Raw genomic sequence first — 27,684 nt, 5'->3', positions numbered from 1 at the left:
AACGGTAATTATATGAGGAAATAATTATTGCCAATTTCCCATGCATTTACTTTTACTCTAAAAAATCAACCATGTCCTTGTGTCATGTGAGCTCTTTGACTGGAAAGCAGATTGGCCGGTGACGTCACTAAGTTTTGTGGGTCCCATCATGAGGTATGTGCTATATCCAAAATATCCGTCTATTTGGCAAGCTCTTTGTATTGTTGCTCTAGAGATTAAGTAGACCAAGGCAAAAAGAAATAAGGGATTAAACATTTATTATTGAAACCCTTTTTGGTTCACAAAAGTTTTGGATCAATATGATATTTGTTTTTCTTATTAATCCACATTTATGGGGCCATATGAATAGATTGGATGAAAAATAAGCGTTACGGTGGACCCTACAAATATTTTAATGATAAGAATCATTGTCCCACTTCTATTTGTAGTGTGGTCCACTTAAGTGTTGGGTATGACTCATTTTTGGACTCATGCTCTAAAATGATTTTGCCAAATGGATGAACCGTGTGGATATGATAAATACATTATTGTAAGTGCATGTAACTTTGTTTTCTTTGTTGGAATAGTGACAATACTCACCTTGGCACTACATGGTACATACATCAGGTAAGTAGTGTGTGATACACCAGCTAGTCTGCATCCCTTAAAAAGAGATCAAAGCTAAATAGGCTTCACAATCATGTATTTATTATATCTATGCTGCTTATCTCTTGCAATATCATTTTAAAGCATTAACCAAAAAATGAATCATAACAAAGCTCAATTAAACCTAACCACAAATAGCAATATCACAAATATTCTCATTATTATAATATTTATATGGTCTACCATAAATTTTATTTTCCATCCAACATTTTTTTAAGCTCACACAAATTTGGATAAAGAGGAAAAACAAATATCATATTGATCCAAAACTTTTATTACCCAAAAGAATTTCCCCGGTGGACAGTCAATCTCCCACTTCTTTTTATAGTATGGTACACTTGACCTTTGGATCTGTCTTATTTTTCGGATCAAGCCTCGTGACAAATGGACATATGGCTTTGATATAACACACATCTCATGACAGGACCCACAAAATTTGGTGACGTCAACACACTGGCTAGGTCAGTGGTGTGTGGTACACCAGCCAATCCGCTTCCCCGGCGAGGCTGATTCCCGTGCTCACGTCACACGGGTGTGAGATCTTATCGATGGCACACGTGTCATATCTGTAAACAGTGTGACCCGCATGATAGAAAGCTCTAATCCTTCGCACGCGCGCCATATTGGCACGCAAGTTTGTATGTGGATGTGCGGACTCTACGCGCGTGGACTGAGCAGCTCTACCAAAGAAAGAGGACTTTGATACTCTGGTGCAGTGTAATGAATGATTGGATGGCACTTAGAATTGCATACATGGCACGCACGTAATTCAAATTACACCGTTCAGATTATAGGTCCTACTTTAGATGCATCTTGGACAAAAGATCAAGATGACTTGATTATCTAAATATTGGATTGGAGGGCATTTATTGGACGTTTGAAAATGAAAAATATCAAATGGTCCAATTTCAACAAGCAAGTGGCCACTAATCAGAGACAGGATTGTTCGACCAGTATGATTTTGGATCAAGTTTTGATGGCAGTGGGATAAACAGGTTCTGCGGTGGCGAGAGGGCCTGTGCATCAAGCATCATACAGAGTATCAAATAACTCGTCCCCAGGAAAATGACCAGGCTCCGCGGGAAAGAAAGAGAAGGAGCGGAAAAGGGCAGATTAAAAACGGACACAGAAAGAGAAGAAACGGGGAGCGAGAGCTGATCAGATGGACGAGCAGCATGACCATGAATCCTACGGTGGAGATGTTCCGGAAGAAGAAGGCGAGATGGATGGCGATGTCGAAATGTCGAGGGCTGACGACGACGATCCCAATTCCAAGGAGGTCCAACCCTAACCCTAACCCTAACCCTAACCCTAATCTCTCTCTGTGTGCGTTTCATTGGAGGATTGGAATCTCAAGCTTGTCTTTGGCGTATTGGTTAGAATCTCGAGGAGATGAAGAAGAGGCTGAAGGAGATCGAAGATGAAGCTGGCGCCCTTCGTGAGATGCAGGCAAAGGTCGAGAAGGAGATGGGCGCCGTTCAAGGTATGAAATTTTAGGGTTTCTTGTTGGATCTTTGATTTCCCAACCTTTCTCTTGATTGAAATTCCGCGTTATAGTAGATAACTACTTCTAGGGCTTTGCATTGGTAATTGAAGCCGGTGTAATTGGATCCCAAATGTATGGGTTCTTTGTGTATACCACTTAAAAAGGAGAAAAACAAGCTGAAATAGCTGTTAGAAAAAATGCAAATAGATCCAGAAATCTGCTGAGTTTATATGGTATTTTCATCCGGGGAGTTGTGAAACATTGCAATTTGCAAGGGTTTATTGTGTTAATTGTCGAAGAAATGGCATATGAAGTTGCCGAATGTCTTTCAGAAAGCTATTGGCAATGTCTTTCATGAAGCTGTTGTCAATGATAGATCCTAGCTTTGGCGTGAGCCAAGAGTAATTTTAGCTGTAATTTATATGGGCAACATTCTTCCTTGCTTTGTCTGTAAAACTAATATTTTTTGCATGCAGGGATGCTATTTCATATGTTGTATCTTTACTTGGATGTAGTTTCGGTCTTGAAGGCTCACATTCACATTTTTCTTGACACTAGCCTACCTCAATCACCTGAAGCAATGGCCTTGAACTTCTATTTTTTAGACACAGTTCTTGTATAAGCAAATAAATTGTCTCAAATCAGAAGTTGGTTCTTGTTAGTAACAGTTGTCTGAAATCTGAAGTTGGTCCTTTAGCTGCTTGCAGCACATTTTATAACTGTCCCTTAGCTGCTTGCAGCACATTTTATAACTATTGCTGCCTGCTTTTAGTGAGGAATTGCAATCTGCAACCCAAGGGTATGTATGGTAGGCTTAGCCCCTGATTGCCTACAAATGCAGTCAATGGTTAAGTGATTCAGCTCTGTGTTTATCTGATGGGATGATACCCTATACCCCAAAAATGTCCAGATTGGAAGATCCCTGCAATCTAACTTTGGCTTTTTTTTTCCATTGAATTTGGATGCTGCTGCTGCTATTTTCAGGCTACTGATTTGGGCTGTCAATGGGCTGGGCCTTGGGCCGGAATTTGATCTGTTTGGGCTGTGTCTATTCATTTTTTTTGGCATTTGCTAGGCCCAAGCCCGGACCATTGACAGCCCTACCACTGATCGGAGGATGAGGACTGAAACGTTGGCCCTACTAGTTGTAGAAAGTTGGGGCCAGCCTACTGTACATGTCCTCTGGCTGACAATCATATAATCCTTGTCTTTCAAACTATCATGTGATGTTCATCTTTTGTTTGAAAAGTCTTGAATTTAGATGCCAATGTATGCATTTCTTCTGATTTCTCGACCTTCTACTTTTGTATTTATTTGCTGACAAAGATGCTCTTGTTTTTTGGTGTCTGCATCATGTACGGAGATCCTTCTGGTACTGCTGCAACCCAAGCTGAAAAGGAGGAGGTGGATTCCCGCTCAATCTATGTTGGTAATGTGAGGTTCTTCAATCCTTTCATCTTGGGCCAATGCCATTCCTTATGAGGTTTTAATTCCACATATCAATATTTTGTGACAACATTGGTTGCTAGATGATCTTTCATGGGTATGGATTTTATTTTATTTTTCTTGTTTTTTGTCAATATGACAATGAAGAGTCTCCTGTCAGTTCTAGTTGTATTCCATTTTTGCACACGTGGTTCCACAAGGAAGCGAATTTTATCAATAGAGTTTGAATGGATTGATCCAATTCTGTTGGTTGGGGCAATTGCTGCATTTCATGTGCTAGTGGGGATTTTGGATGTGACTTCTTAAAATTTGGTTTTGGATACAAACCATCATGGTTTAAAATTTCGTCTAGTATGACTTGGTTTTTTTTGAGTTGTATTGGTTCTGGTCTGCAACGAAATGTGTCTGCAGATCAAAATGGGATCAGGGTGTATTGACATTTTTTCTTTTCTTTTCCATTTTTGGGCTAAAACATGTGGAAAAGAGAGGAATGTGGAAACACCATGTCACTTTTTCATTCATTGTAGATATTCAATACTAATGTCGGGTAGATTATTTTGTGTGGGATGGCTTTGGTTATGCATAAGTCGGTAGGACTGTTTTATAAGCATGAAATAGTAATGCAGGGGCAGTTTCACACCGAGCTCGAGTGAGGTGGCCCGTGGGATGCAGGGGTACACTCGGGGTGGGTGGCTCGTGAAACCCATAGATTTGGGGCCCATGTGAGGCAAACCCATGGATTTTTGGGCCCACGAGGGGGTGGAACCCATGGATTTGGGGCCCAGGAGGAGGGTTCGACCGATGACCTAACCCATGGATTTGGAGCCTAGGCTATGGGATAAAGTGATTAATTTGCCATGTTCTATTACTTCGAGCTTTTAGAGCAAGTGATTAATTGTCCTGCATCAAATTGGTATCAGAGCAGGAGGTCTCGTGTTCGAAACTTTTCAGTGGGGGTGATTGATGAGGGGGCATTTTCACACCGGGCTCGAGTGAGGTGGCCTGTGGGATGCAGGGGCACACTCGGGGTGGGCAGTCGGGCCTGGGCTATGAGATAAATGGATTAATTTGCCATGCTCTATCAGTTCGAGCTTTTAGATCAAATGGTTAATTGTCCTGCATCAAATAGGGGCCATTAAAGTAAAAGGGGTAAGATGCTAGGGAGACTGCCCTTGCTAGTAGGGCCAAGGTGTCCCATATTAGTTACGTATCGGCTGTAACTGCCGATACGTAATGGTAACGGTGGGGTCCGTTACGCGATATGGGGTCAAAACGGGCACCCCTCTAATTTTGTGACCGTAACGGTAGTTACGGGGCCGTTACGCCTGTTACGGGCCATAATGCCCGTTACGGACCCGTAACGGCTGTTACGGGTCAAAAAAAAAAAAAAGAAAAAAAGAGAAAAAGGAAAAAAAAAGCATACCTTTTTTTTGAAAATTCTTTTCTTCTCCTCTTCCTTCTTCTTCTTCCTCTTCTTCTTCTTCTCGCCCTGCTGCGGCTACGGCTGCGGGCCTCCTCTTCCTTCTTCTTCTTCTTCTTCTCTCTCTCTCTCTCTCTCTCTCTCTCTCTCTTCTTTCCCTCTTTAGATTTTCGGTTTCCCTCTCTCTGCCGTCTTTTTCGTTTGAAATCGGAAGCCCTCTCTCCCGTCTTTTTCGTCTGAAATCGGAAGCCGATTGACTGGTGTACCACACACCAGCTATAGCTATTTAGCTACTGTAGGTATGTGTCATGCTAAAACGAGCACTGACACTCCTCGAGCTCTGAGTTGTACGAACGGTTCAAAGGAGATCAAAGTTACGTGGGCTCTACAGTGATGTATTTGTTATATCTACACTGTTCATCTATTTTTAGATATTATTTTAGAGCATTACCCAAAAAATGAATCATATCCAAAGATCTTCTGGACCACACCAAAAATAGCAGCGGAGATAATGATTTTCACCGTTAAACAATTCGTAGGCCCACCATAACATTTATTTTCCATCCAATCTGTTCATAAGGTCAAATGTTCATAAGGTCAAAAAGACCTAAATGAAGAGGAAAAACAAATTTCATATTGATCCAAAACTTCTGTGATCCCAAAATGGGTTTCAATGGTAGACGTTCAATCCCCACTGCTTTTTGCAGTGTGGTCCACTTGATAATTAGATCTATATTATTTTTAGTGTCAAGCCTTATGACGAGCTCGTCAAATGAATGGACGGTTTAGATATAATACATACGTCATGATCAGACCCACAAGACTTACTGACGTTAATACAGGTATGTCATTGAGGAACACAGCATAATCCGCTTTCAAAGAAATGTGCGTGGTAGGCTTTTGTACACGTGTTGCGTGGCCCCACCATGATGTATATATTTTATCCATGCCGTCCATCCATTTTGCCACATCATTTTAGGTCATGATCCAAAAAATTAGTAAGATCCAAAGCTCAGGTGGACCACAACATAGGAAACAGTGGTTATAGAATGCTCACCATTAAAAATTTCTTAGGGTCTAATGTAATGTTTACTTTTCATCTAACCTGTTAATTGGGTCACATTGACGTGGATGAAGGGAAAACACACATGTCGGCTTGATTTAAAACTTTTGTAGCCCCCAATAAATTTTTAATGGCGGACGTTTAATTATTGTTGTTTCTTATAATGCAGTCCACCTGAGCTTTGGATCTGCCTCATTTTTGGGCTCATGCCCTAAAATTATTTGGCAAAATGGATGGACGGTGTGGATATAACACATTCATCATGGGTGGGGTCCAAAAAACTTTGACACTCGTGTGCTACACTTCACCATTCGGGTCCCGCCTAATTCGGGCCCTTAAAAAATTGTACATGAGACATGTATTAACTTAAAATTTACCAATTAAATTATGGACTGTAATTGCTAATTCACCATGCCAAAATCAAATTGTTTGAATAGTTTTAATTGTTAATTTGTAGACGCTTATTTTTTTAAATAGGGCCTTTTGATTTTTTTCATGATTCACTATCCAATAAATGTCCACCAATTCATAAGTGGGATAATGCCAATAAATTGCATGAATTTGAGACTGATTTGGGGTATGGATTGGTCCTCCAAGTCAGCCACAAATTGGCAACGCCATCTACCTGAATTTAATTTCATTTTTTTAAAGAACTGTTGGGAAAAATGATATCAAATTGTTAAGTATATAAATTAGATATTTATAAATTAAATATATGAATTTTATAGTTAAATTCAAGTTACCTGGTTCATAAATTTATCAGACAGTTCGATTCAACTTCTCACCAAAGAGTGGACCGTTACACCACCATAAACATGTTCCAATTTATAAATGAATGCATATTTGGAATGCTTAGAATATTCCGGATTTAATCCATATTTTTTCATATTCTTTTGGCAAAAAAAAAATTGCACTGTTACGGGCCGTTACGCCCCCGTATCGCCGTTACACCCCCGTATCCGTATCGGTATCGGAGAGCACCGTTACGCCAACCGATACCGATACGGGATACCTTGAGCAGGGCTGGGTGCCATTTGGAAAGGATAAAATAACATAACTTTTAACAACAAGGTATAATCCTTAGTGCTAAAGGAGATTTTCCCCCCCCTGATGAAGTGATAATCTTATTAAAGAGACCAAAAAAGGAAAAGAAAAAAGATAAAAAAAACAAAGCATGCGACTTAAAGTACAAGGGGATGCGACTCTCAATGCCTCGCACAAGCCACCATAATGACCGCCCATCTATATGCAACAATACAACTGGTCTCACAAACCATCTTCATATGATTATGCTAATTGCTTCTCTTCCAACCCACTCTTTAACCAGCCTATCCACAGCTTCATTGGTGGAGTGAGGCACATGCAGTGCACTACAACTAGCTTTGCACAAATCCCTTGCCTCTTCTATCATCTTCGCAACCTCCCATGGACATTCTCCTGATGGAACTGTTATCCAAAAACTTTTGGGGTGTGTTGTCAAGTTGAGATTGAGGAAGGTTGGGGGGAGAGGATCTTAAGACAGAGAAGGATTATTTCTTAACCATCCTTCTCTACCTCCTTTTCTTGTATCATTTGTTTTAGTTGTAAATAATTGTTATCCATAAAAGAACAATAATATTTTTGATTGCTAACTAACAATAGTGTTAAAAGCAAGAGGGAAATGGTGGTAATTTGCATTGCATAGTAATGTAGCCTGTTTCCATGTTTCAAGCCTCTATTGTCTATTCGGTGTTTATAGATGTAAGAAAATGAATTTTCAATTACTCAAAAAATATAAAATAAAAAACCAATGGGTCAATCTCTGCGATCTTCACATTGAATCTTCCATGCCTTGAAAGATTATGCATGTTGTCACCAATCATTATATCCGATGGACATTCAAAATAAACATTTATTGGATTTAGCAAACTTCTTAAAATTATATTTTCTCTCCTTTTTAGAAGCTAGATGACTGAACTTGCTTGTTCTTCCCCATTAGAAAGGAAGAACAAGGTTATTCCTATGTAACATTTGCATAAGAAACTAAGTTTATTTGTTCAAATTCCAAAAAAAAAAAATGTATTCTTTTTCTTGTCAAATTACTTGCAATGAAGACAACTAATCAATTACTCATGGATTTAGACACAACTCTACATTGGTTCTCATTTTATTAAAAAAGGAGTATTTTTGACATATTACACCCCCGGGCCCATTTATATATAAACCTCTCCCTTATTGGTATTCTTAAATATTCCCGTTCCTTTTTTTATCGATCTGAACCATCAGAGGTCATTTCAATGATTCAAACCGTCCCAGACCAATTTTAGCGATTCAAACCTTTCTTTTAGCGATTCAAACCTTTCTTTCTTCTTCTTTTTTCTCTCTCTCCTTTTTTTTTTTTTTTTGCAAGTGGGTGCTGGTTATTGACCCAATCCACACATTTCAACATGTGGACTAATGATTGGTGATTGGATCCATCTATGGTTTTACATGTGGGGCTCAGCTTGATTACTGATCCAATCCATCTAATGTTGGCATGTGATCCCTGCTCTTATTTTAGAGAGCTTAAATATGGCGCAAGGGCCTTAATCATGGAGTCAATCTGTCTAATGCTGGCATGTGGCACTTTGATAGTTACAACATTCACAAAATCGGTCCCATCGTGGATGGGCGGCTGCAACATGGAACTCATCTGATTGCTGGGCAGTTAGGTTGGTCTTTGTTTCCTTCGTCCATTTGTATGCCATTGTAATGCAAGCATGAATAGTTGCAAGAAGATGTGGGCCCCGAAAACCCAATTTGTGTCCCGCAACTCGTCTAGTGGACCTCACACATTTATGTTTAGAGATTTTTAAGAGATGAGTATCCTTAGTGTGGGTCTAGCTTGATTTTCGAGGGCTCTATTTATTAAAATTTTTAAAGGATCTTTAAATGGATAATTTGTTTTCTATTTAAGGAGATTTGAGTCTTAGAAGATTTTTGATAGGATATTTTGATATCTTGCAGGATCGTTGATAACATATATTAATATCTTGGTAGACTTTTGAGAAAAAAAATATCTTGGGAGATCTTAAGAAGATTAGTTAGAGATAGTAAGCATAAGAAAATAAAAGGAAGGGAGAGATGTATGTTCATATATGCATGGTATTTTTAGATTCCTTAATTTAGAATAATTGAGTGAGTGTGTGTGTGTGTGTGTGTGTGTGTGTGTGTGTGTGTGTGTATCCTTGTAGATCTCAGAGAATTGCAATAAAAAATTTTAAGTTTTGGGAGAAAGCATTCTCTTGCAGAGGGAGAAAACTCTATAAAAAGAATCAAACCTTTGAATTGTGTATATTTATCACATATTTCTTCTTTCTCATCCATCTTGCATCACACTAATCAGGATGGTGAGAATCATATGTTCAGTGAGATTCTTGTGCCTTGCTCCATAGTGGGACTAGGTAGATGAGTGATTAGGATGATGGTCCTGCATTGCAAGAGAGAGAGAGAGAGAGAGAGAGAGAGATCTATATCTATTTTGTATTATTTTGGCGCCATGGCTGGTGAGTGGTAAGGTGGGGGACTGCAAATCCCTTTCTCCCCAGTTCAAAGAAGGGTGTCGCTTGATCAACAAAAGACTCAAAATCCCTTATCCTGCTAATAGAACTTGCTAATTATTGCCCAAAAGAAGTAGATGTCAAAGACTCGGGCTATCGATACTTGGTTTTTAAGAATCCAATGGAGGGGTTCTATAAAAGACTTCCAAATTCCAATGGTTTCTTCAAAAATCTGGGTGTGGCCGAGAGTCCAACTAGATGCGGCTTGCTCTAAAGTGCTTGCTACAGTGCTATTGCAATAATAGATGAGGGAGAGATATCAGGCATAGCTGGGTGGAAGAGGTTTTTTTTTTTTTTTTTTTTTGGTCTGGGGGGTTATTTGACCAATGATTGAAAAGGGAGGGATTTACTTGGGAAGTCATTAGGGGGCGGAGTTTCTATGGAAATTGGCTTGGGCCTAGACATAAATGCATTAATGATACAAATTATAGGGATTTGGTGATCCTACTCATCCAATTGCACTCTTTCACAGTTCAATGCTTAAATGGATGAATCAACCCCTAATTGAGAACAATCACACAAGTGGCATTCTTGTGCCTTGTAATTAGTGACCATACACATGATAAAGGCTCACTTTTTTTTTTTGGGAAAGTTGATACTTTTATTGAAAGAAAAGAAGGAAACAAAAACAAGGAAACCGAAACAAAGAAAGAAAAGAAAAGATGTAACAGGGGAGATACAAAGGAAAAGAAAAGAATAGAAAAAAAAATTTGCTCCCGAGCTGCCAAAACCCAAGGAACTAAACCCAGAAAAAAACTATGGTGCCCAATCTCTAAAGAGGACTAGCACTCTTGAAAACACCCCACAGTTGAAACTAAACTATTCCTGAAGCAATGATTGTTGCATTATGCCCAAATAGCCCAAATAATTGCCGGGAGGATAGTCCTCCACTTTCTTTTTCCTAGAGCACCTCCTAATTCTGCATGCCACCCGCTATAATGTAAAGGGCATCTATTGCACTTGTCATAACCCAGGAGACCCCTATAAGCTTGAAGACACTCCTCCAGATATTAGACGAGAAGGGACAATGTAACATGAGATGATCCACCGTCTCTTATGCTTTGAGACACAGGAGGGACATGTTCAGAATCTGCATGCCATGCTTCCCTAGGTTGTTAATAGTCAGAATTCTTTTCCTTCCAACCATATCCAAAGGCAACAACCTTGGGTGGCACTCCGTATAACCAGACTGAACTGATATGACATGGGGAGGAGAATGAAGAGGCAGAGAAAGACTTGTAGAAGGACCGCACCGAAAATAGACCTGAGGGCGACATTGACCAATAGATAGAGTCTTTCGGCATAGAGGGGAGTGGCGGAGAAGCATCTTGCAAGAAGAAGTTAAGTTTAGTAAATTCCTCTAGCTCAAAATTTGAGAGATTCCTACAGAGCTTGGGGATCCAAGTCCCACCACTTCCTTCAGGACAAAAACAGTCCTTAACCAGAGCATTAGGGTCAGCCGAGATAGCGAACAAGGCAGGGGTATGATTCGGCTAGAGAACGATTGCCAAACTGTATATCGAGTCAAAATCTAATCTTGGAACATTTTCCCAAGGGAAAAAGAGATGTTGTCAAATATTGGCGGAGCAGATCTGGCGATTCCTTTCCACAGAAAGGAGGCATGATAAAGGGAGGAATACTTGGTCCACCATCTTGTAATAGACACACCGTATTTTACAACTACGATCTGACGCCACAGACAGTCTTCCTCGCACCCAAATATCCATGCCCATTTACCCAACAGAGCTTCATTAAACAAAATAAGGTCCTCGATGTTTGTCTCCCCATTCTCATTAGAACAACAAACCTCTTTCTAATTCAAGAGTGGGAATTTACCACCGCTTGAACCACCTTGCCATAGAAAGTTTCTTCTGAGCTTATCTACCTTAACAATCGCTGATTTCAGACATTTGAATAACGAAAGGAAGTAGACTGACTGGTTAGATAGGGGAAGCCTTTGCGAGATTTAACCTCCCTCCTAACGACAAAAGATTAAGCTTCATAGAAGAGAGTTTCCACTCTATTCTTTCAATAATCTTGTCCCATAGGGCATGGGGAGGCTTTCCTATATAAGGGGGCAAACTCAAATAGATAGTGAGGAGCAAGCATACATTAAATTTGAAAGATTCAGCCAGGATCAAGGTTGGTGCCAAAGAATTCAGTCTTGGATAGATTGATTTTCATACTTGAAACAACCTGAAACCAGGAATTAGTCATACTCAAGAGAGCCACTTGAGTTTCGTTCGCTTCGCAAAAGAGCAAGGTGTCATTGGCAAATTGCAGATGAGTGATCGGAATATTGAAATTTCCCTACAAAATCCTCTGCAGAGGTCGATCTCTTGCCCGCGGGACATCGTGCCACTGAGAGCCTCCGTGACCAAAACAAAGGGAAATGGGGATAGGGGATCTCCTTGGTGGAGGCCCTTGGAAGCCCTGAAATACCCAAATGGAGAGCCATTAATGAGGACAAAACTTTAGGCGATGTAATGTATGATTTAATCCAGGTTCTCCATTTGAACCCGAAGCCCACAAAATCAAGAATTTTGTCCAAAAAGGCCCAATCAACATGATCATATGCCTTTTCCAAGTCCAGTTTACACATGATATCATGCCTTTTGGACTTGACTTGAGAATGCAGGCATTCATTCGCTATAAGAATAGAATCCAGGATTTGTCTCCCTTCCACAAATGCAAATTGGAAAGGGTAAACAATCTTGGAGATGACAGTCCTCAACCTTTGACTCAAAATTTTAGATAAGATTTTGTAAGGGCTTCCGATGAGGCTAATCGGACGAAAGTCCTTCACTTTTTGAGCTCCTTCCAACTTTGGGATAAGCGCAATGAAAGTGCTTCCCAATTCGGAAGCCAACCTGTTATGATCAAAGGAGTTTGTTATAAAAGTCATCAAGTCAGGATCAATCAATTCCCAAAAGGCCTGATAGAAAGCTAATGGAAATCCATTAGGACTCGGAGCTTTATCCCTCCCAGACCCCACACGGCTTCTTTAACCTCATCGATCAGGAAAGGGTACTCTAGGGAGGCTACATCCTCCTCCGATAAACGCTTGAAAGGGAGATTATCTAATGATGGTCTGTGGTTAGTGTTAGAAGAAAGCAATTTAGAGAGGAAATTAACAAGAGGAGGTAATACAGTTCTTATATGACAAGATCACGTCTTCAATAAGGATGGAAGAAATGGAATTGGAATGCCTTCTGGTGTTGGCCATGGAATGAAAGAATATTGTGTTACGGTCACCTTCTTTGAGCCAAGTGGCCCTGGACCGTTGACACCATTTAATTTCCTCCTCATTCAACCTTGCACAATACTCAGAGGAGAGGAGATTTGGATTCCTTCTCTGCCTTAGACAATTGTTCGACTTCCTCAAGTAGGTCCATATCTTGAATAGATGCCAAAATGGAGGCCATTTCAGACTCCATCTTGTTGAAAATCTCTCGGTGCCAAGATTTGAGTGTCTCTTTTAGCATTTGAAGTTTTTTGTGCAAAGCAAAATCGTAAGTTTCCTCAATTTGGAAAGAAGACCACCATTTAGCCACCAGGTCCCTGAAACCTTCCATTTCCAGCCATGCCAACTCGAACCTAAAAGGTTTATGGGCCCAGTTAATTTCCTCAGTTTTCAGCAGGATTGGGCAATGATCAGAAATAGGTTTTGGCAACCCATTTTTGATAGGCGAAGACAAACTAATGGAGCCAATTTGGCAAAATTAGGAACCAATCGAGGAGAGATATCGACGGGGGCGAGTTGTTGTTTGACCAAGTGAACTTCATTGTCCCCATCGGAAGATCTAGCAATATGTGCGTGGCCACCCAATCAGCAAACACTCTCGTAGAGGATGAAATGCCTGTCCCATTCAATTTCTCGTACGAGAATCGCACAACATTAAAATCGCCACCCACAACCCAAGGGAGACTTCACTTTCCTTGAACATTGGACAATTCCGCCCAGAACAGAGACCAGTTGGTTGGAGTGGAGGGCTCATACATCGCAGAGAACAAACATCGAAAACCAGAATATTCACGGAACACCACATTCATAGAGAACTGCCCAATCCAATTGTCTTCCATAGATCTAAGAGAATGATCCCAAAGAATAATAATTCCTCCTACATAGCCAATGGTATCCAGGGCAATCCATTCAATTCCTTTTCTTCTCCAGATGGAACGGACAATGTTCATAGACTGGAGCTTCGTTTCTTATAGAACAATTACATTAGCTTTTGATCTAGAACACATCTCTTTTACCTTAGACCACTTGTAAGGACAACCTAAACCTTTCACACCCATGAAATGATCTTCATTGGGGAACCAATCTGAATCCCTCGTCCTTTCCTTTTCTCCCGAGGAGGAATCTCTGTCAGTCCCGAGTCTGCTACACCAAGCCCAACCAGTTCCCTATTGGGATGGGAAGACCTAGGGGTTGTAACAAGAGGAACCTCTTCCATCGTAACTTTCAAACCTCTTTCTGCCACCAGCTTGAACAGTGCTATGTAGTCGTTGTCTGAATCTCCGAACACAACCCCCAAGAGTCTTTCGACGCGCCCTATGAAATCCTTGATCCAACGTTTTCTTTTGATTGCCTGCACCAACCCTTTCATAACTTCAACCGAGATGATAGACGGAGACAACTCCCCCAAATGACAGAAGGAGACGGCTTCCTTTGACGTAATCCGGACCTGATGCTCACTTCCTCCACCTTGGATAATAGAATCTAGCTGGAGATTGACCAAGGCAAGAGGCCCGACTGGGGACGAGGTCAAACTTGCATCCACTGAAGAAAGAGACGAGGGAACATGCATAGAAGAAGGAGAGGAGGGAGGGGTAACAAAAACATCTACCAATAATGTAGGCACAATCCAGCAACCATGATCAGGGGCCTTCAATACTTCAAACGAGATCAAGGCAGAGGGATTAGGGGAAACTTCTTTCATACTCTCATTATCTGAAGTAGTGGCCGAAACACTTTCATCGACATCTTCGTCCCTATAGTCGGATTCATCTTCTGGCATCGATTTGAGGATAAGAGCCTCTTCTTTTGGGAAATCTGGAGGAGGAGCTTCGATTAGAGGCACGTGAGATAACTCCCCCGTGTCATTCATCTGGCATACATGGCCAACTAATAACGTCTCGTCGTATGGTTGGGGACACGTTTGTTTAGATGGCAACCAAAATTGAAACGCGTATGACTTTGGGGGCGATATCATGATCGTAGCTATCTTCTGAGGTCGTGTATGTAACACAAGGCTCGAGGCGTTCTCAGGAAGGAAGGAAATATCTTTTGAGATTTTGGGAGGTGATGTTGTATTGACAAGATGATATTGATCATCCGATATTTTGGGAAAAGGGCACTCAATAGGTCCCGCTTTGTGAGCAATACTGATGTGGAATTCGTTCATGCTGATTTGAATATGCAACTATAAACTATAATCATGACCCATGAAAACTAACATTAATTAGCATTACATAAAAAACAACATTTAATTTTCAACGTCCCATGAAACAACAATAGTTACGTCGGGAACAATAGATCACCACCATCATCTAGGCGGCTAGGCCTTTTCCCAACTAATTGGGGTCGGCTACGTGAATTCTTTCTTGCCATTCCAACCTGTTTATGCTTTAAAAAAAAAAAGAAGATACTCAAGTTCAATAAAATTGAATATGATTAACACATTATATAGGAACTTACCTAGTTTTGAATGAGCGGTTCCTTGCAAGTATTGCTGTTGTGCTTCAATCCCTTGTAACTGGTGCATCTGGATGACTGGGACGAGCTAGGCCACAATTCATCGAAGCCCCTCATAACTATTCCCAAATAACCTCCTTTTGGCCCATTTCCATAGAAATCCCTCGTGACTATTCCTAGATAACCCCCTTCCTTTTTTACCGTCAATGGGAAACCCTTGCTATCGATTTCCTTTACAAAATGATGAAATTTCCTATACCCTTACTATAACCTAACCATTTACAAAGTCCTTTTACCCACAACCCATTTCCTAACCCTTCACCCATTTACTAACCTAACAATTTACCAACCCCTTTACTCACATAAACTCTTTACTAACCCCTAACTGTCAATTTCATATACAAACTGTAATTGCATTTAAAAATTACGAAATTGCCCGTACCTTTACTCTGACCTAACCATTTACCAACCCCTTTACCTGCATAACTCATTTGCTAGCCCTTAACTTCAGCCATTTACTAACCTAACCATTCTATAGCCCCTTTACTTGCATAACCCATTTAATAACCCTTAAACCCTCCCCCTCATTTGTAGTTTAGTCTCTCTCTCTCTCTCACACACACACACACACACGCACACACACACACACACACCACCCCTGTTCTGCCACCAGTCTCTAGTGCTCTTTTGTTGAGCTCACACAAAAATTAGGACGCAACACAGAGGTCCGTGATTGTAACACTCATCCAGCTAGTGCCAGTGTGGAACAAGCCACAAAAATCTCACTGAACGGATGATCCTCACCATCCTTATCCATGACATACAAATGGATAGAGAAAAAGCAACATAATGGTGCTGCAATCATATGGGTTCTGTGTTATGATTACCTATCCACAATTGGATCTATATGATGAATATCCTGAAGACGGATCAATGTGCCACATGCCAGCATTAGACGAATTGAATCAATGATTAATTGAACTCTAAAATGAGAGCAGTGCTCCACATGCCTACATTAGAAGGATTGGATTAGTGATCGGGACCCCATATGCAGAATTATAGATGGATTGGATTACCATTTGTCCACATGCCAAAACAATGTGTGGACGGTTTGGATGAATACATGGCACCACGTGCAACCCAAGATGGTTTGGTTCACTAAAAATGCCCCTCGTCTGCTGTAAAATTATATGGGCACTTTGGATCAGTGGACAAGGTCTAATGTGCCAACACTTGACGGATTGGATCTATGGTCAGGGCTTCATGTGCAAAACTATAAATGGATTGAATCACTGATCTTGTAACCCCTATGCCAAGACAACGTTTGGACGATTTGGATCAATGCACGGCACCATGTGCAAACAAAATTACAGATGGTTTGGATCACTAAAATACAGTCAGTTTGGATCGTTGAACATGGGTAGCACATTTGGAACAGATGTGTGACCCACCTTGATCATTCCACATGCGCAACTTGACACTGATTCCTACTTAGACAGTCACATGTCACCTGCCCCTTGGTGTATAATCTCTCTCTCTCTCTCTCTCTCTCTCTCTTGCTTGGGATGAATGGGCAAGATTTTATTAGGCAAAAAAAATGTATAAACAAAGGAAAATACAACAGTGCGCAAACTAGGGCTGTCTCAGGCCAGGCAAAATCAAAATTTTGAGTAAGTCCAGCCCAAACAGTTTGAAATCAGGGCCAAAACCAACTCCGGGCCCGGTCTGTTGACAGCCCTAGTGCACATGCACAAAAAACGCAACGAAAACCATACCAATTGGCAATTACAAGCTACAGACCCCTGAACACAGAAACACCAATAAAAAACAATCAGCAACCGCAGCAGCTAAGAAAGCGCATCTGAGATCCACAATGCATTCTACAAGAGCGTTCAACATGAGTGTAAGACACCTCAATTGAGGTGCAACAGTTGTTGACCTCCTTAAGGATATGGGTCAATCTCCAAGGAAAAATGCCCAGCTCAACCACAAAAATTGTGCAGAAGGAAGAAAGTCTTTTCATGGCTCTTTATAAAGACAAGGCGGCATTTTGTATGGCGAAGGTGTGATGCTATGGAACCCCCCCAAGATAGCGGCATTTGGGTGGCTAGTTGGAAGAGGAAGAGTCCTCACCATTGATAATCTTCAAAAAAGGTCGATGGTGTTACCTAATGTATGTGCGATGTGTATGGTAGACGCAGAGACGAGTGATCACCTATGCATCCAATGCTCTTATTCTAGACACGTATGGAATAACTTCTTCAGAGTTTTTGACATGTCTTGCGTCATGCCCATAGTAGTGGGGGACATGTTCTTGATTTGGCATGGTGTGAGGTTAGGAGGGACAGCTCTAGTATTATGGAGACTGACTCTTCTAGCTTCCCTATGGGCTATTTGGGGAGAAAGAAATGAGAGATGCTTCCGAAATGAAGCTTCCAAGGTGGAGGTCTTTTTCAAGGCTTATCTTTTTGTGTTAGAAAGGGTTTCTTTTATTAAATCTGTGGATGATTGTAATATAATTTTTTTTTCCTTCACTTGTAATCTTTGCGCAATCACAGTGCTTTTTGAATAAAATGTTGTGTTATCCTTTAAAAAAAGCAACATTTGGTATGCCCCGATGTCAAAAGTTGACAGTGCCTTTTGCTTTTGGTCATGTTTCACTTTTTTTTTTTTTTTGGGGGGCAACAAAAAAAAGAAGAAAAGTTTCTCACATCTCGTGTATTGGTGGGAAACTTGTACAAAGAATTAGGGCCCGTTTGTTTCCCTGACTTTCGTGGTAAGGTACCATAAATGGGGGGCAACAAAAAAAAGAAGAAAAGTTTCTCACATCTCGTGTATTGGTGGGAAACTTGTACAAAGAATTAGGGCCCGTTTGTTTCCCTGACTTTCGTGGTAAAGTACCATAAATGGGCTATCATTACTGTTTGGAACGTTTATTTAAACATGTATAAAGGCACACATTTCGAGGGTCCAATGTAGATGTACTAGGAGATAGGTAAAGAAATTTGTAATCATTACAAATTTACATTGTATTGCAGTGGAAACTCCAATCCAAACACCAACATCAGTTTATTTTGGTGTTGATTTAACATTGAACTAATGTAAAATTGCCATCATTGCATTTTTACCTTGATAAACCTAACAATGTAATCGGTGCCATTATTGTGGTCAAATGCAACCGATGTTACCCGAAAAGTAATCTGTAGTCGTTGGCCATTTCCTTTACTGTTGTAATTGGTCAGACAAACAGGCCCTTGAGAGAAATGGTTAATGAGTGATATGAACTTGCTTTTTTATCCCATCCGTGGATTGATCCATCATCATGAGTGTGGTCTTCTTTTTTTTCTTTTTTTTTGTTTTCTGATTGCAATGAAGTTCTCTCTGTTCTTGCTGGTTCCTGTGTATGAAGTGAGCTCGAAACAATGTATCAGATTTTCTGTCTTGCCGAAGAGCTCTAATCCAATACAAACTGAACATTGGTTTGTATTAGATGAGGTGCCCATTGTTTGTTTAATACAAACAGATGAAACCATCCCTAAACTTTCTATGCTAATTACCTGAAATATCAATGACAAAATATGGAAAAAAAAAAAAAAAAAACTAATCTATAATCCTCTTGTACAATCAAATTGAGATAATGTTAAGAAAACAACAGCTTCATCAAATATTGAGTAGCTCATCTATGGGTCATTATTCATAATTTGGACAGCAAACATGTGAAGCTCTAAGGACCAGATCATTGTTTGTATGTAGTTGACAAGGAATAAAACAAATGCTGTAATATTGTTCCTCTTGGTTACTGATTGTACACTTTTGAGATTCCATAGTCATAATATCACGCAAAATGGGAGGATTGATCATCTGGAATACTTAACTTGTCAGAGGTGAATGAGTGCAAGCTATAGCTGAAGATCCTCTCAGGAGAGACGGTACGGTGTGGCTAGTCTTAGAGCCTAACAAAAGGGTCCCATGCCTAGGGGCGGTGTAGGAGTGGGGGTTTTCTCGCACTCCTGCCATAGGATTTCTTCTTTTGCAAACTTTCTTAGATGAGATGGTTGGCATGTTTGCATTGCAGAGAAAAGAGTTTGCAAGTTGCAAGTGCCCTAAATACATGCAGATGTGAAACAAATAAACAGTTTCTTAGATAACTTATGGATGTTAAGCGGGCATTGCATGCAAATAATATCTTTCACACCATTATTTGTATTAGAGATGGCATGAAACTCTACTTGGTAGCAACATGTTGTCCGAATCAGCTAATCCTGGGCCCTAATGAGGGAGGAAGGTTGATTTCAGTTGGGCAGGCAGTCGCCAAATGTTTTGGCAATCAACCATGAGAGTTCCTTCCATCCAGTGTATGCCAGATTATTGAAGAAATTGAGTCTGCCTTGGCAAATTACAGGAAAGGGTGCAGATTTGCATCCCGCATCCTGGCCCTAGACATGTCATCAAGTGGCATTGGAAATTTAGATAAAACTGGAGCATTCTCAGTCAAGTCCCTCAGTCGAGCAATCAAAAGAACCTGGAGACAAGGCACTAGTCTGGTGGCACACATTTTGAGCCTACCAATTTGCGATCATCCACACACATAACTAGTCTGCTAAGGAGATAGTTCTCATCATGAATCAGCTTCAGAAAAGAAAAATGACACTTATACATGCATGTATTTTATGTTTGATGGAAAATGATTCGTTAGTCAATAATCATGTACTTATTTAAAACAGTTTCTCCTTAGTAATTTGGAGAATAATGCTAGGAACTCTTCACCATGCAATGGGTAATGCTGGACTCAGTTAGACCCACTGTTTCAAGCTTGGAGGGGGCAATGTCTGGAGAGGGGAGTGGCTTTTGGCATTTCGCCATAATATTAATCATATGATCTCTATGGAGGGAAGACAATAACAAAAATGGTAGGTCAGAATTTTCTGATATGGTGTTTCACATGGTTAGAGGGAGAATTCTTTACTGGGCATCAAGAGTTCCTTTTTTCTTTTTTAAAATTTTTTAAATGGTTGTAAGATGGAAGAATTGCAGTAATGTTTGGAAGGTAGGTTTTCTCTACAAAAGGGGAATGTGGTGGGATGATTTTTGTTTCTACACTCTCCCTTGCTTGTCCATATATATGATGTAATTTTGTGATTAATCTCTTTCTAAAAAATTGCTTCATCGTTAAAAACCAAAAAAACAAAAACTTCATTTTGAGGTTGATGATGATGGTGTGTGGATAGACCTGCCACTCTGCTCGGAGATCATTAGAAGGCTAGGAGGCAAGGTAAACAAAAATGGTTACGTAACGGTAACGGCATGGGTCATTACACAATAGGGGCTGTAACGGTCCATGTCAAAAATTTCAGACTGTAACGGGTTTGTAATGGTCTGTTGGGTCGTTACTCGTATTGAGTCTCCTTTTGGGGCTGTTTTTCAGTGTCTCCAAAATTTCTTCTCTTTTTGACATTTTTATTTCTCGAGACTATTTTTAACCCTTTTCGACTAGATTTGTACTATTGCTAAAGTTTAGAATACAAGATTTAAGCCATTTTTGAAGAATCAAAGATCCGGGGCCAAATTTGGAGAAAATTGAAAAAAAAAATGTGAATCTTTTTTTTTTTTTTTGGTTCTTTTTTAATGCAATTGTATTGATTCACTGTTAGATTACGAAATCGACCAAATCTTGCCAGATTTGCAATCAATTTGGCCATGTTTGTATAAATTTTCAATCTTTTTGTATTTTATGGTTTTTGTATAATTTTCAGCAATTTTCATTTTTTAAAAAATATTTGGAGTGTAGATTGTTCAAAAACATGTATGAAGTTAAAAATACACACGTATCCACTAAATTAGTGTTTTTCTTCTCTTTTTCTATTTTTTGGGTATTGTTGGTACTTTTGGGTTGAATAGTGACAATTAAAAAAAAAAAAAATCCTCAAATTTCTCTAGGGGAATGACATAAAATGCCTAGGGATGTGCATTAGTGGCACGAATCTTACGAATTGCATGAATTTCAGCCCGTTTGGGGCATTATAGTGGTCCCAAATCAGCTTGATATTATTCATCCATGTTTATTTTTCTTCAAATTTCTTGAGGGACATGGTGTCAAATTGTTTGAGATATGCATTAGCTGGATGAGTTCCATAGATTGCATGAATTGTGGGCCATTGTTTTGAGCATTGGGTTACCCGAATCAGCCCGACACTACTCAACCAAATTTATTTTTTAGTTTTTTTCCTCAAATTTCTTGAGGTAAATGGTGTCAAATGGTTATGATAAGCATTAGTGGGATGAATTCCGCGAATTACATGAATTTAGGCTCGTTTTAGAGGCATTCGAGTGGTTCCAAATCAGTCTGACACTATTCATCTTTTTTTTTTTTTTTTTTTTTGATTTTGGTTTTCTCATATTTCTTGAGGAAACTTGTGTTAAATGGTTAGGGATATGCATTAGTGGGATGAATCCCACATATTGCATGAATTTCGGTATGTTTTGGGGCACTCAAGTGGTCCCAAATCAGTCTGACATGGATGATGATGATGCACATTGACCTACTTTTGGTGTCGCTTGCTGGGGGGTTACAATTGTCCACATAGCGAGAGACCAATGAACATTGACGGAACAAAGAAGGCTAGACTTGTGAGTGTATCGATTCACAATACTAGTAGCTAGGTGAGGAGATGGGGAGACCGACATCAATGGCACTAGAGGAGATGGGACAGTAGTAGGACATTAGAGGCACTAGAGGAGATGGGGCATTAGTAGGACGTCAGATAAAGTGTGGATATGGACGACTATGGCCAGTTTAGAGAGGCTCCTGAAGAACTTTCTTGGTGGACTAGTTCTGGATATGTTATACATGGAGTAGGACATGGGGGATATAGATATCCAGATCTAGATATGAATCTTTCGTCACAGCACCAATTGGCTACAACTATCACTATGAGTCTATCTCTGGCACTAGTTATTCTTATTCGAGTCTGACACAACAGATGCTTAGTGGCAATGGTGATAATGATTAGTCATCCTCGACTTTTGTTGACATGGTTTTACTCTCTGGTTATTATGGATATGTGACACCCCCTTTCATAGCTGGATGACAACAACATTGAGGCAGGCAGCATGGTTTTCTTTCTAGTTTTTGTATTCATGTTTGACATCACTTTATCACTTGGGAATTCACTTCTAGTTCATATATGAACATTTTATGGACCGATACTATGATTCTCTACGGTGGTTATATAAATATAAATATCTAATTGTCTCATCATTAGATTAATGCTCATATAATCTTATTTATATTGAATAATTATTAGATATTTAGAATATTAAATATAGGATATTTGAAATCAGTGTAAGCCTCTCATTAGGCAGCCCGAGACAATGCTCTTACCAAAGAATGGCCCATTACACTATCGTAAACATGTTTTGAATTTTCTAGTAAAATTTTCACTTTTTTTTTTTCTTTTTTTTTTTCTTTTTAAAAAAATTGGCTACCACGGGGGTCGTAATGTTATGGTCCAACGGCCAGCTGTCGCTGCTATTGAATACCTTGTTAGGAGGCGCAACTGACAATTTTTTGAGACGTCAACGACGGTTAGAAAATCTACTATCTAAACGTTGCAAAAGCTGATTCAAAGTTTGTTAAAAGTGACTCCATTGAGGTCCAAAAGAGATTCCAGCTAGGCACACTTCCCCGCCCGCGCAAATACAATCTTGGAAGTGAAATTCCTTGAATGGAATTTCTGCAAAATGGGATTGTACGGAGGTTTGAATCTCAAAGAAAAATATGGATTCAGGAGAAGAAAAGGAGCAGTTGTAGGATGCGGGGGATTGCCTGTGCAGTACTTCAACTTTGGCGGTCTTCAATCTCCGTTTGAGGGTCTTGCTTGATGATGGGTACTTCAACTTTGGCGGTCTTTAATCTCCATTGGAGGGTCTTGCTTGATGATGATCTCCTTGAATTGATATAGGAGTAGGATAAAAGAAGAGATCAAGAGATTCCTTCCTCCCAAGGGTTACCAAAGACAATGCTCACAAGTCACAACCCGTAGGCTGAGCCATACTTCTTAGACTCTAGGACTGAGAAATTATTAGGTTTTCTGATTTTAGAGCCATCATCACTGGCCATGTTTTCTAATTTTGGGCATCATAGGGGTGATCCCAACCAAGGTGTCCCGTATCGGTATCGGTTGGCGTAACGGTGACCTCCAAAACCGATACGGATACGGGGTCGTAACGGCGATACGGGGGCGTAACGGCCCGTAACGGCGTAAATTTTTTTTTTTTGCCAAAAAAATATAAAAAAATATGTATTAAATCCGGAATATTCTAAGCATTCCAAAGATGCATTCATTTATAAATTGGAACATGTTTATAGTGGTGTAACGGTCCACTCTTTGGTGAGAAGCTGTATCGGACTGTCTGATTAATTTTTAAACCAAGTAACCTGAATTTTGACTACAAAATGTATATATTTAATTTTCTAAATATCTAATTTATATACTTACCAATTTAATATCTTTCTCCTAGTAGTTCTTTAAAAAAATGAAATTAAATTTAGGTAGATGGCGTTGCCAATTTCGGTCTGACTTGGAGGACCAATCAATGCCCCAAATTAGCCTCAAATTCATGCAATTTATTGTCATTATCCCACTTATGTATTAGTGGACATTTATTGGATAGTGAATCATGAAAAAAACCAAAAGGCCCTATTTTAAAAAATAAGAGTACACCGAATAACAATTAAAAACTATTCAAATAATTTGATTTTGGCATTGTGAGTTAGCAATTGCAGTTTATAATTTAATTAGTAAATTTTAAGTTAATATGTCTTTGGTACAATTTTTTATGGCCTCAAATTAGGTGAGACTTGGATGGTGAAGTGTAGCACACATGTCAAATTTTTTTGGGCCCCATGCATGATGAATGTGTTATATCTAAACCGTCCATTCATTTGACGAGATTGTCTTAAGACTTGACATGAAAAATAATACAGATCTAATTATCAAGTGGACCACACTGCAAAAAGCAATGGGGGATTGAACGACTACCATTGAAAACTTTTTTGGGCTCACATGACTTTTAGATCAATATAAAATTTGTTTTTCCTCTTCACTCGGGTCTTTTTGACCTTATGAGCAGATTGGATGGAAAATAAATGTTACGGTGGGCCTACAAATTGTTTAACGGTGAAAATCATCACCTCCGCTGCTATTTTTGGTGTGGTCCGGACGATCTTTGGATACGATTCATTTTTTAAATAATGCTATAAAATAATATTTAAAAATAGATGAACGGTGTGGATATAATAAATACATTACGGTGGAGCCTATAAAACTTTGATCTCCTTTGGACCGTTCGTACAACTCGGAGCTCGAGGAGTGTCGGCGCTCGTCTTCAGCGTGACACGTAACGACAGCAGCCTTCGCCCAAAAAAAAAAAAAAAAAAAAGAGGGAAGGAGAGGGAAACCGAAAAGAAAAAAGAGGGAAAGAAGAGAAGAAAAAAGAGGGAAAGAGGGAAAGAACAGAGATGGAGAGAGGAAGGAGGAAGAAGAGGAGGAGGAGGCAGCTACGGTGAGCCGAGCAGAAGAGGAAGAAGAAGAAGAAGAAGAAGAAGAAAAGAAAGGAAAAGGTTAGGGTTTATTTATTTATTTATTTATTTATTTTTTCAACCTTGTGATATGTGACCCCGTATCGCGTAACGGGTACCACCGTTACCGTTACGTATCGGCCGTAACGGCCGATACGTAACCGTTTTGGGACACCCTGATCCCAACATTGGTATAAAATGATGTAGAGCAATTTGAGAAGTGTGAAGGAAGATCACAAAGGATATAAATTAAGAATGAGGCTGTTCAAAGCCAGCTTAGGAGTAGCCCTAAAGAGGGATATAATGTTGCAAAACAATTTGGGATGGTTCTGTCTATAGTTGTATAGAGTGTGAAGGAAAGCAACCACTGATTAAGGTGTGGGAGTGGGAGGGAGGTGTGATTCGAAATGCTAGCAAGTATAAACAACCAGGAAGCGAGAGCATGAGCATCAGATTGAAGTTAGAACGGTACCTGGTAGAGGGTTCATGCAAGGAAAAGGTTCAGTTGCATCTATGGGAAATTGCCCTAGGAAGGCGAAGAGCTTTGATTAGCGTCGAGGGGCTTTAAAAAGAGGATGAGTGGAAGAACTAAGGGATTTGGGTAGTGGTGGAGAGAAGGGATATGGAAACTTGCTCGCTTGATTAGGATAGGGCATTGGAAGTGAATGATTGGTGGAGCAAGATTCATAAATGTGATTTTAAATAGTTGGGACAATGCTGTGATGATTTATGGTCATTAATAGAAATGTTTGGGAGTTGGCCAGTGTGTGATTGGTCTAGCAGAGGTAAAGAAATCCAGATAGATACACCAGGCTTTACTTTGGAATTTGACTGTACACTGGGCCTTGTTCCTATTGCGCAGCACGCCAACAACGCACTTAACCGAGATCCAATCTTCGGTCTCACCCACAAACGATAAACAAGAAGAAATATAAATTAGAAACAGATCAAAGCTATCCAGACAAACCACAAGACAAGATATACGTGGAAAAATTCCAAACTAGGGTAAAAAACCACGGATGCAAACTTTCACTATGAAGAAAAACGAAGATTACAAGGCAATATACTAACCTCTCCCTTGGAAGTACAGAGAAAATCCCTTGCTCACACCTTAGAAATATTTTTCAATATTCACCTTAACCTTAGAATAGCCCTAGGGACCCCAATTTATAGTTTTGGCAACTTCCCTTTCGCACCCTTGCGAAAGGCGACTCAAATTTCCGCAGTCCGCATCAAATCCAGAAACAAATCTGCGTAACCTCGTGGCCCACGACCGGTCAAGCACCTCGGACCCAAAAATTTGATGCTCGCTGGACTTTGAGTCGAGCCGGTCCACGACTGGTTGAGTACGGTCCACGACCGGTCGTGCCGCCCCCCAGATGTAGCTCCACATCTCAACAGTTCCTTATCTGCTTTTTCCTCGCCTGGGTAATGATATTTCCTTGGTTTTGGTTTGACAAGTCAAGGGTATTACATTGTTTTGAAAAAAATTTACTGTAGTAGTTTTTGGTTGATGTATATAATAGAAAGTGATGAATTCATCAGATCCATCTTTTGGTTCTCTTATATTTCTTGACACACACCCATCCTAAAACTAAAAGGGTACTTCTCATTTATTGTGGGGATTCAAATTAATAGTGTTTGATGATGTAAAGCAACGAAGAGGATAAAAAGGAATTATTTTGGATGGAGTAGATGGACTGGGTTCGACAGTTAGGATGTACTTGTGATGTGAATGGGGATGGAATTTGGAGAAGGGGGTTTATGTTTGTGCTTAGGTCGAAATGTCTTTAGTACCCTCCTTTGGTTTTTCCAGGTGTCTATCAAAATTCTTATAGGAGCTCCTGTCAAAATCCTACGTGACTGGTGCCATCCACTTGACATTATGGACCTTCTAGTCGGCCCACCACGGAAGCCCACGGAAGCCATAGCCTAAAGTTATTGATTAGATAATCCTAACCATCCAATTGGAAGACTTCCATATGTTGAGCGTGGACCATTTCTCTACTTCTTGAGACGCCTTGGATCAAGGTATTCCATAACGGTAACGGTGGCTATAACTGCTACCACCGTTACCTTTACGATACAGGGTTTAACGGCTGTTACGGTTTCTCTCTCTCTCTCTCTCTCTCTCTCTCTCTCTCTCTCTCTCTCTCTCTCTTAATGGAAAATTAAATCCCGAAAAACCTATATTGGACCTGTAATGGATTGTTTCAGCCTTTACAGGGGGCATAACGGGTCGTTACGGGGGCTGTAACAGCCTTTACTGGTCATTTTTTTCCGTAACGGCCGCTACGACCTTGTAACGTGTAACGGTTGCCACCGTTATCTTTACGTAACGGCCTTTACGGCACACCATGCCTTGGATTGAATCGTGCATAAGCGGATTCAAAAGGCAAAAGAAGCTTTACATTCAAGTGGTGGGTGTGCAATACCAATTTGGACACCTCCTGATGGTAGATGCCTGTGTGCCATTCCCCACTAGGGTAAAAAGGAATCATATGCATATGAAGCCAGAGAATATGCATTACGCAGTGTCATAGGATTTTGATTTGGAACATGCCACAAATCTACATGATTGGGCAAGGATTATCCTTCAATCAATTGCTTGCAAATAGGAAGCTTAAAGAGAAAAGAAATAGGAAAAAAGTAACTGTCCATATCCATTGGGAAAGAAAATCCAACGATTGCTGCATGGCTTAGGATATTTTGCCCTGGGAGAGATTTTTGGAGCATGGCCCATCCATGCATAGACTCATTCATAT

At 40.0% G+C, this 27,684-nt stretch overlaps 1 protein-coding gene across 1 annotated transcript in view; it reads left to right on the top strand.

Annotated features, from left to right (window-relative positions):
* Nucleotides 1-1,711: 1,711 nt before the first annotated feature.
* The window catches only part of LOC131234057 (polyadenylate-binding protein 2-like), a 30,254-nt gene continuing 4,281 nt past the window's right edge, over nucleotides 1,712-27,684 (top strand). The window contains exons 1-3 of the mRNA XM_058231036.1: nucleotides 1,712-1,924; nucleotides 2,026-2,128; nucleotides 3,495-3,565. Of these exons, the coding sequence (XP_058087019.1) occupies nucleotides 1,808-1,924; nucleotides 2,026-2,128; nucleotides 3,495-3,565 (291 nt within the window). The 5' untranslated portion in view covers nucleotides 1,712-1,807. The remainder of the gene's footprint in view (nucleotides 1,925-2,025; nucleotides 2,129-3,494; nucleotides 3,566-27,684) is intronic.

This window comes from Magnolia sinica, chromosome 18 (genome assembly GCF_029962835.1).
Source record: "Magnolia sinica isolate HGM2019 chromosome 18, MsV1, whole genome shotgun sequence".
In the NCBI taxonomy this organism is placed as follows: Eukaryota; Viridiplantae; Streptophyta; class Magnoliopsida; order Magnoliales; family Magnoliaceae; genus Magnolia; species Magnolia sinica.
Note: the sequence above shows the minus strand (reverse complement) of the source record. Positions and strands in the feature narration are given on the sequence as shown.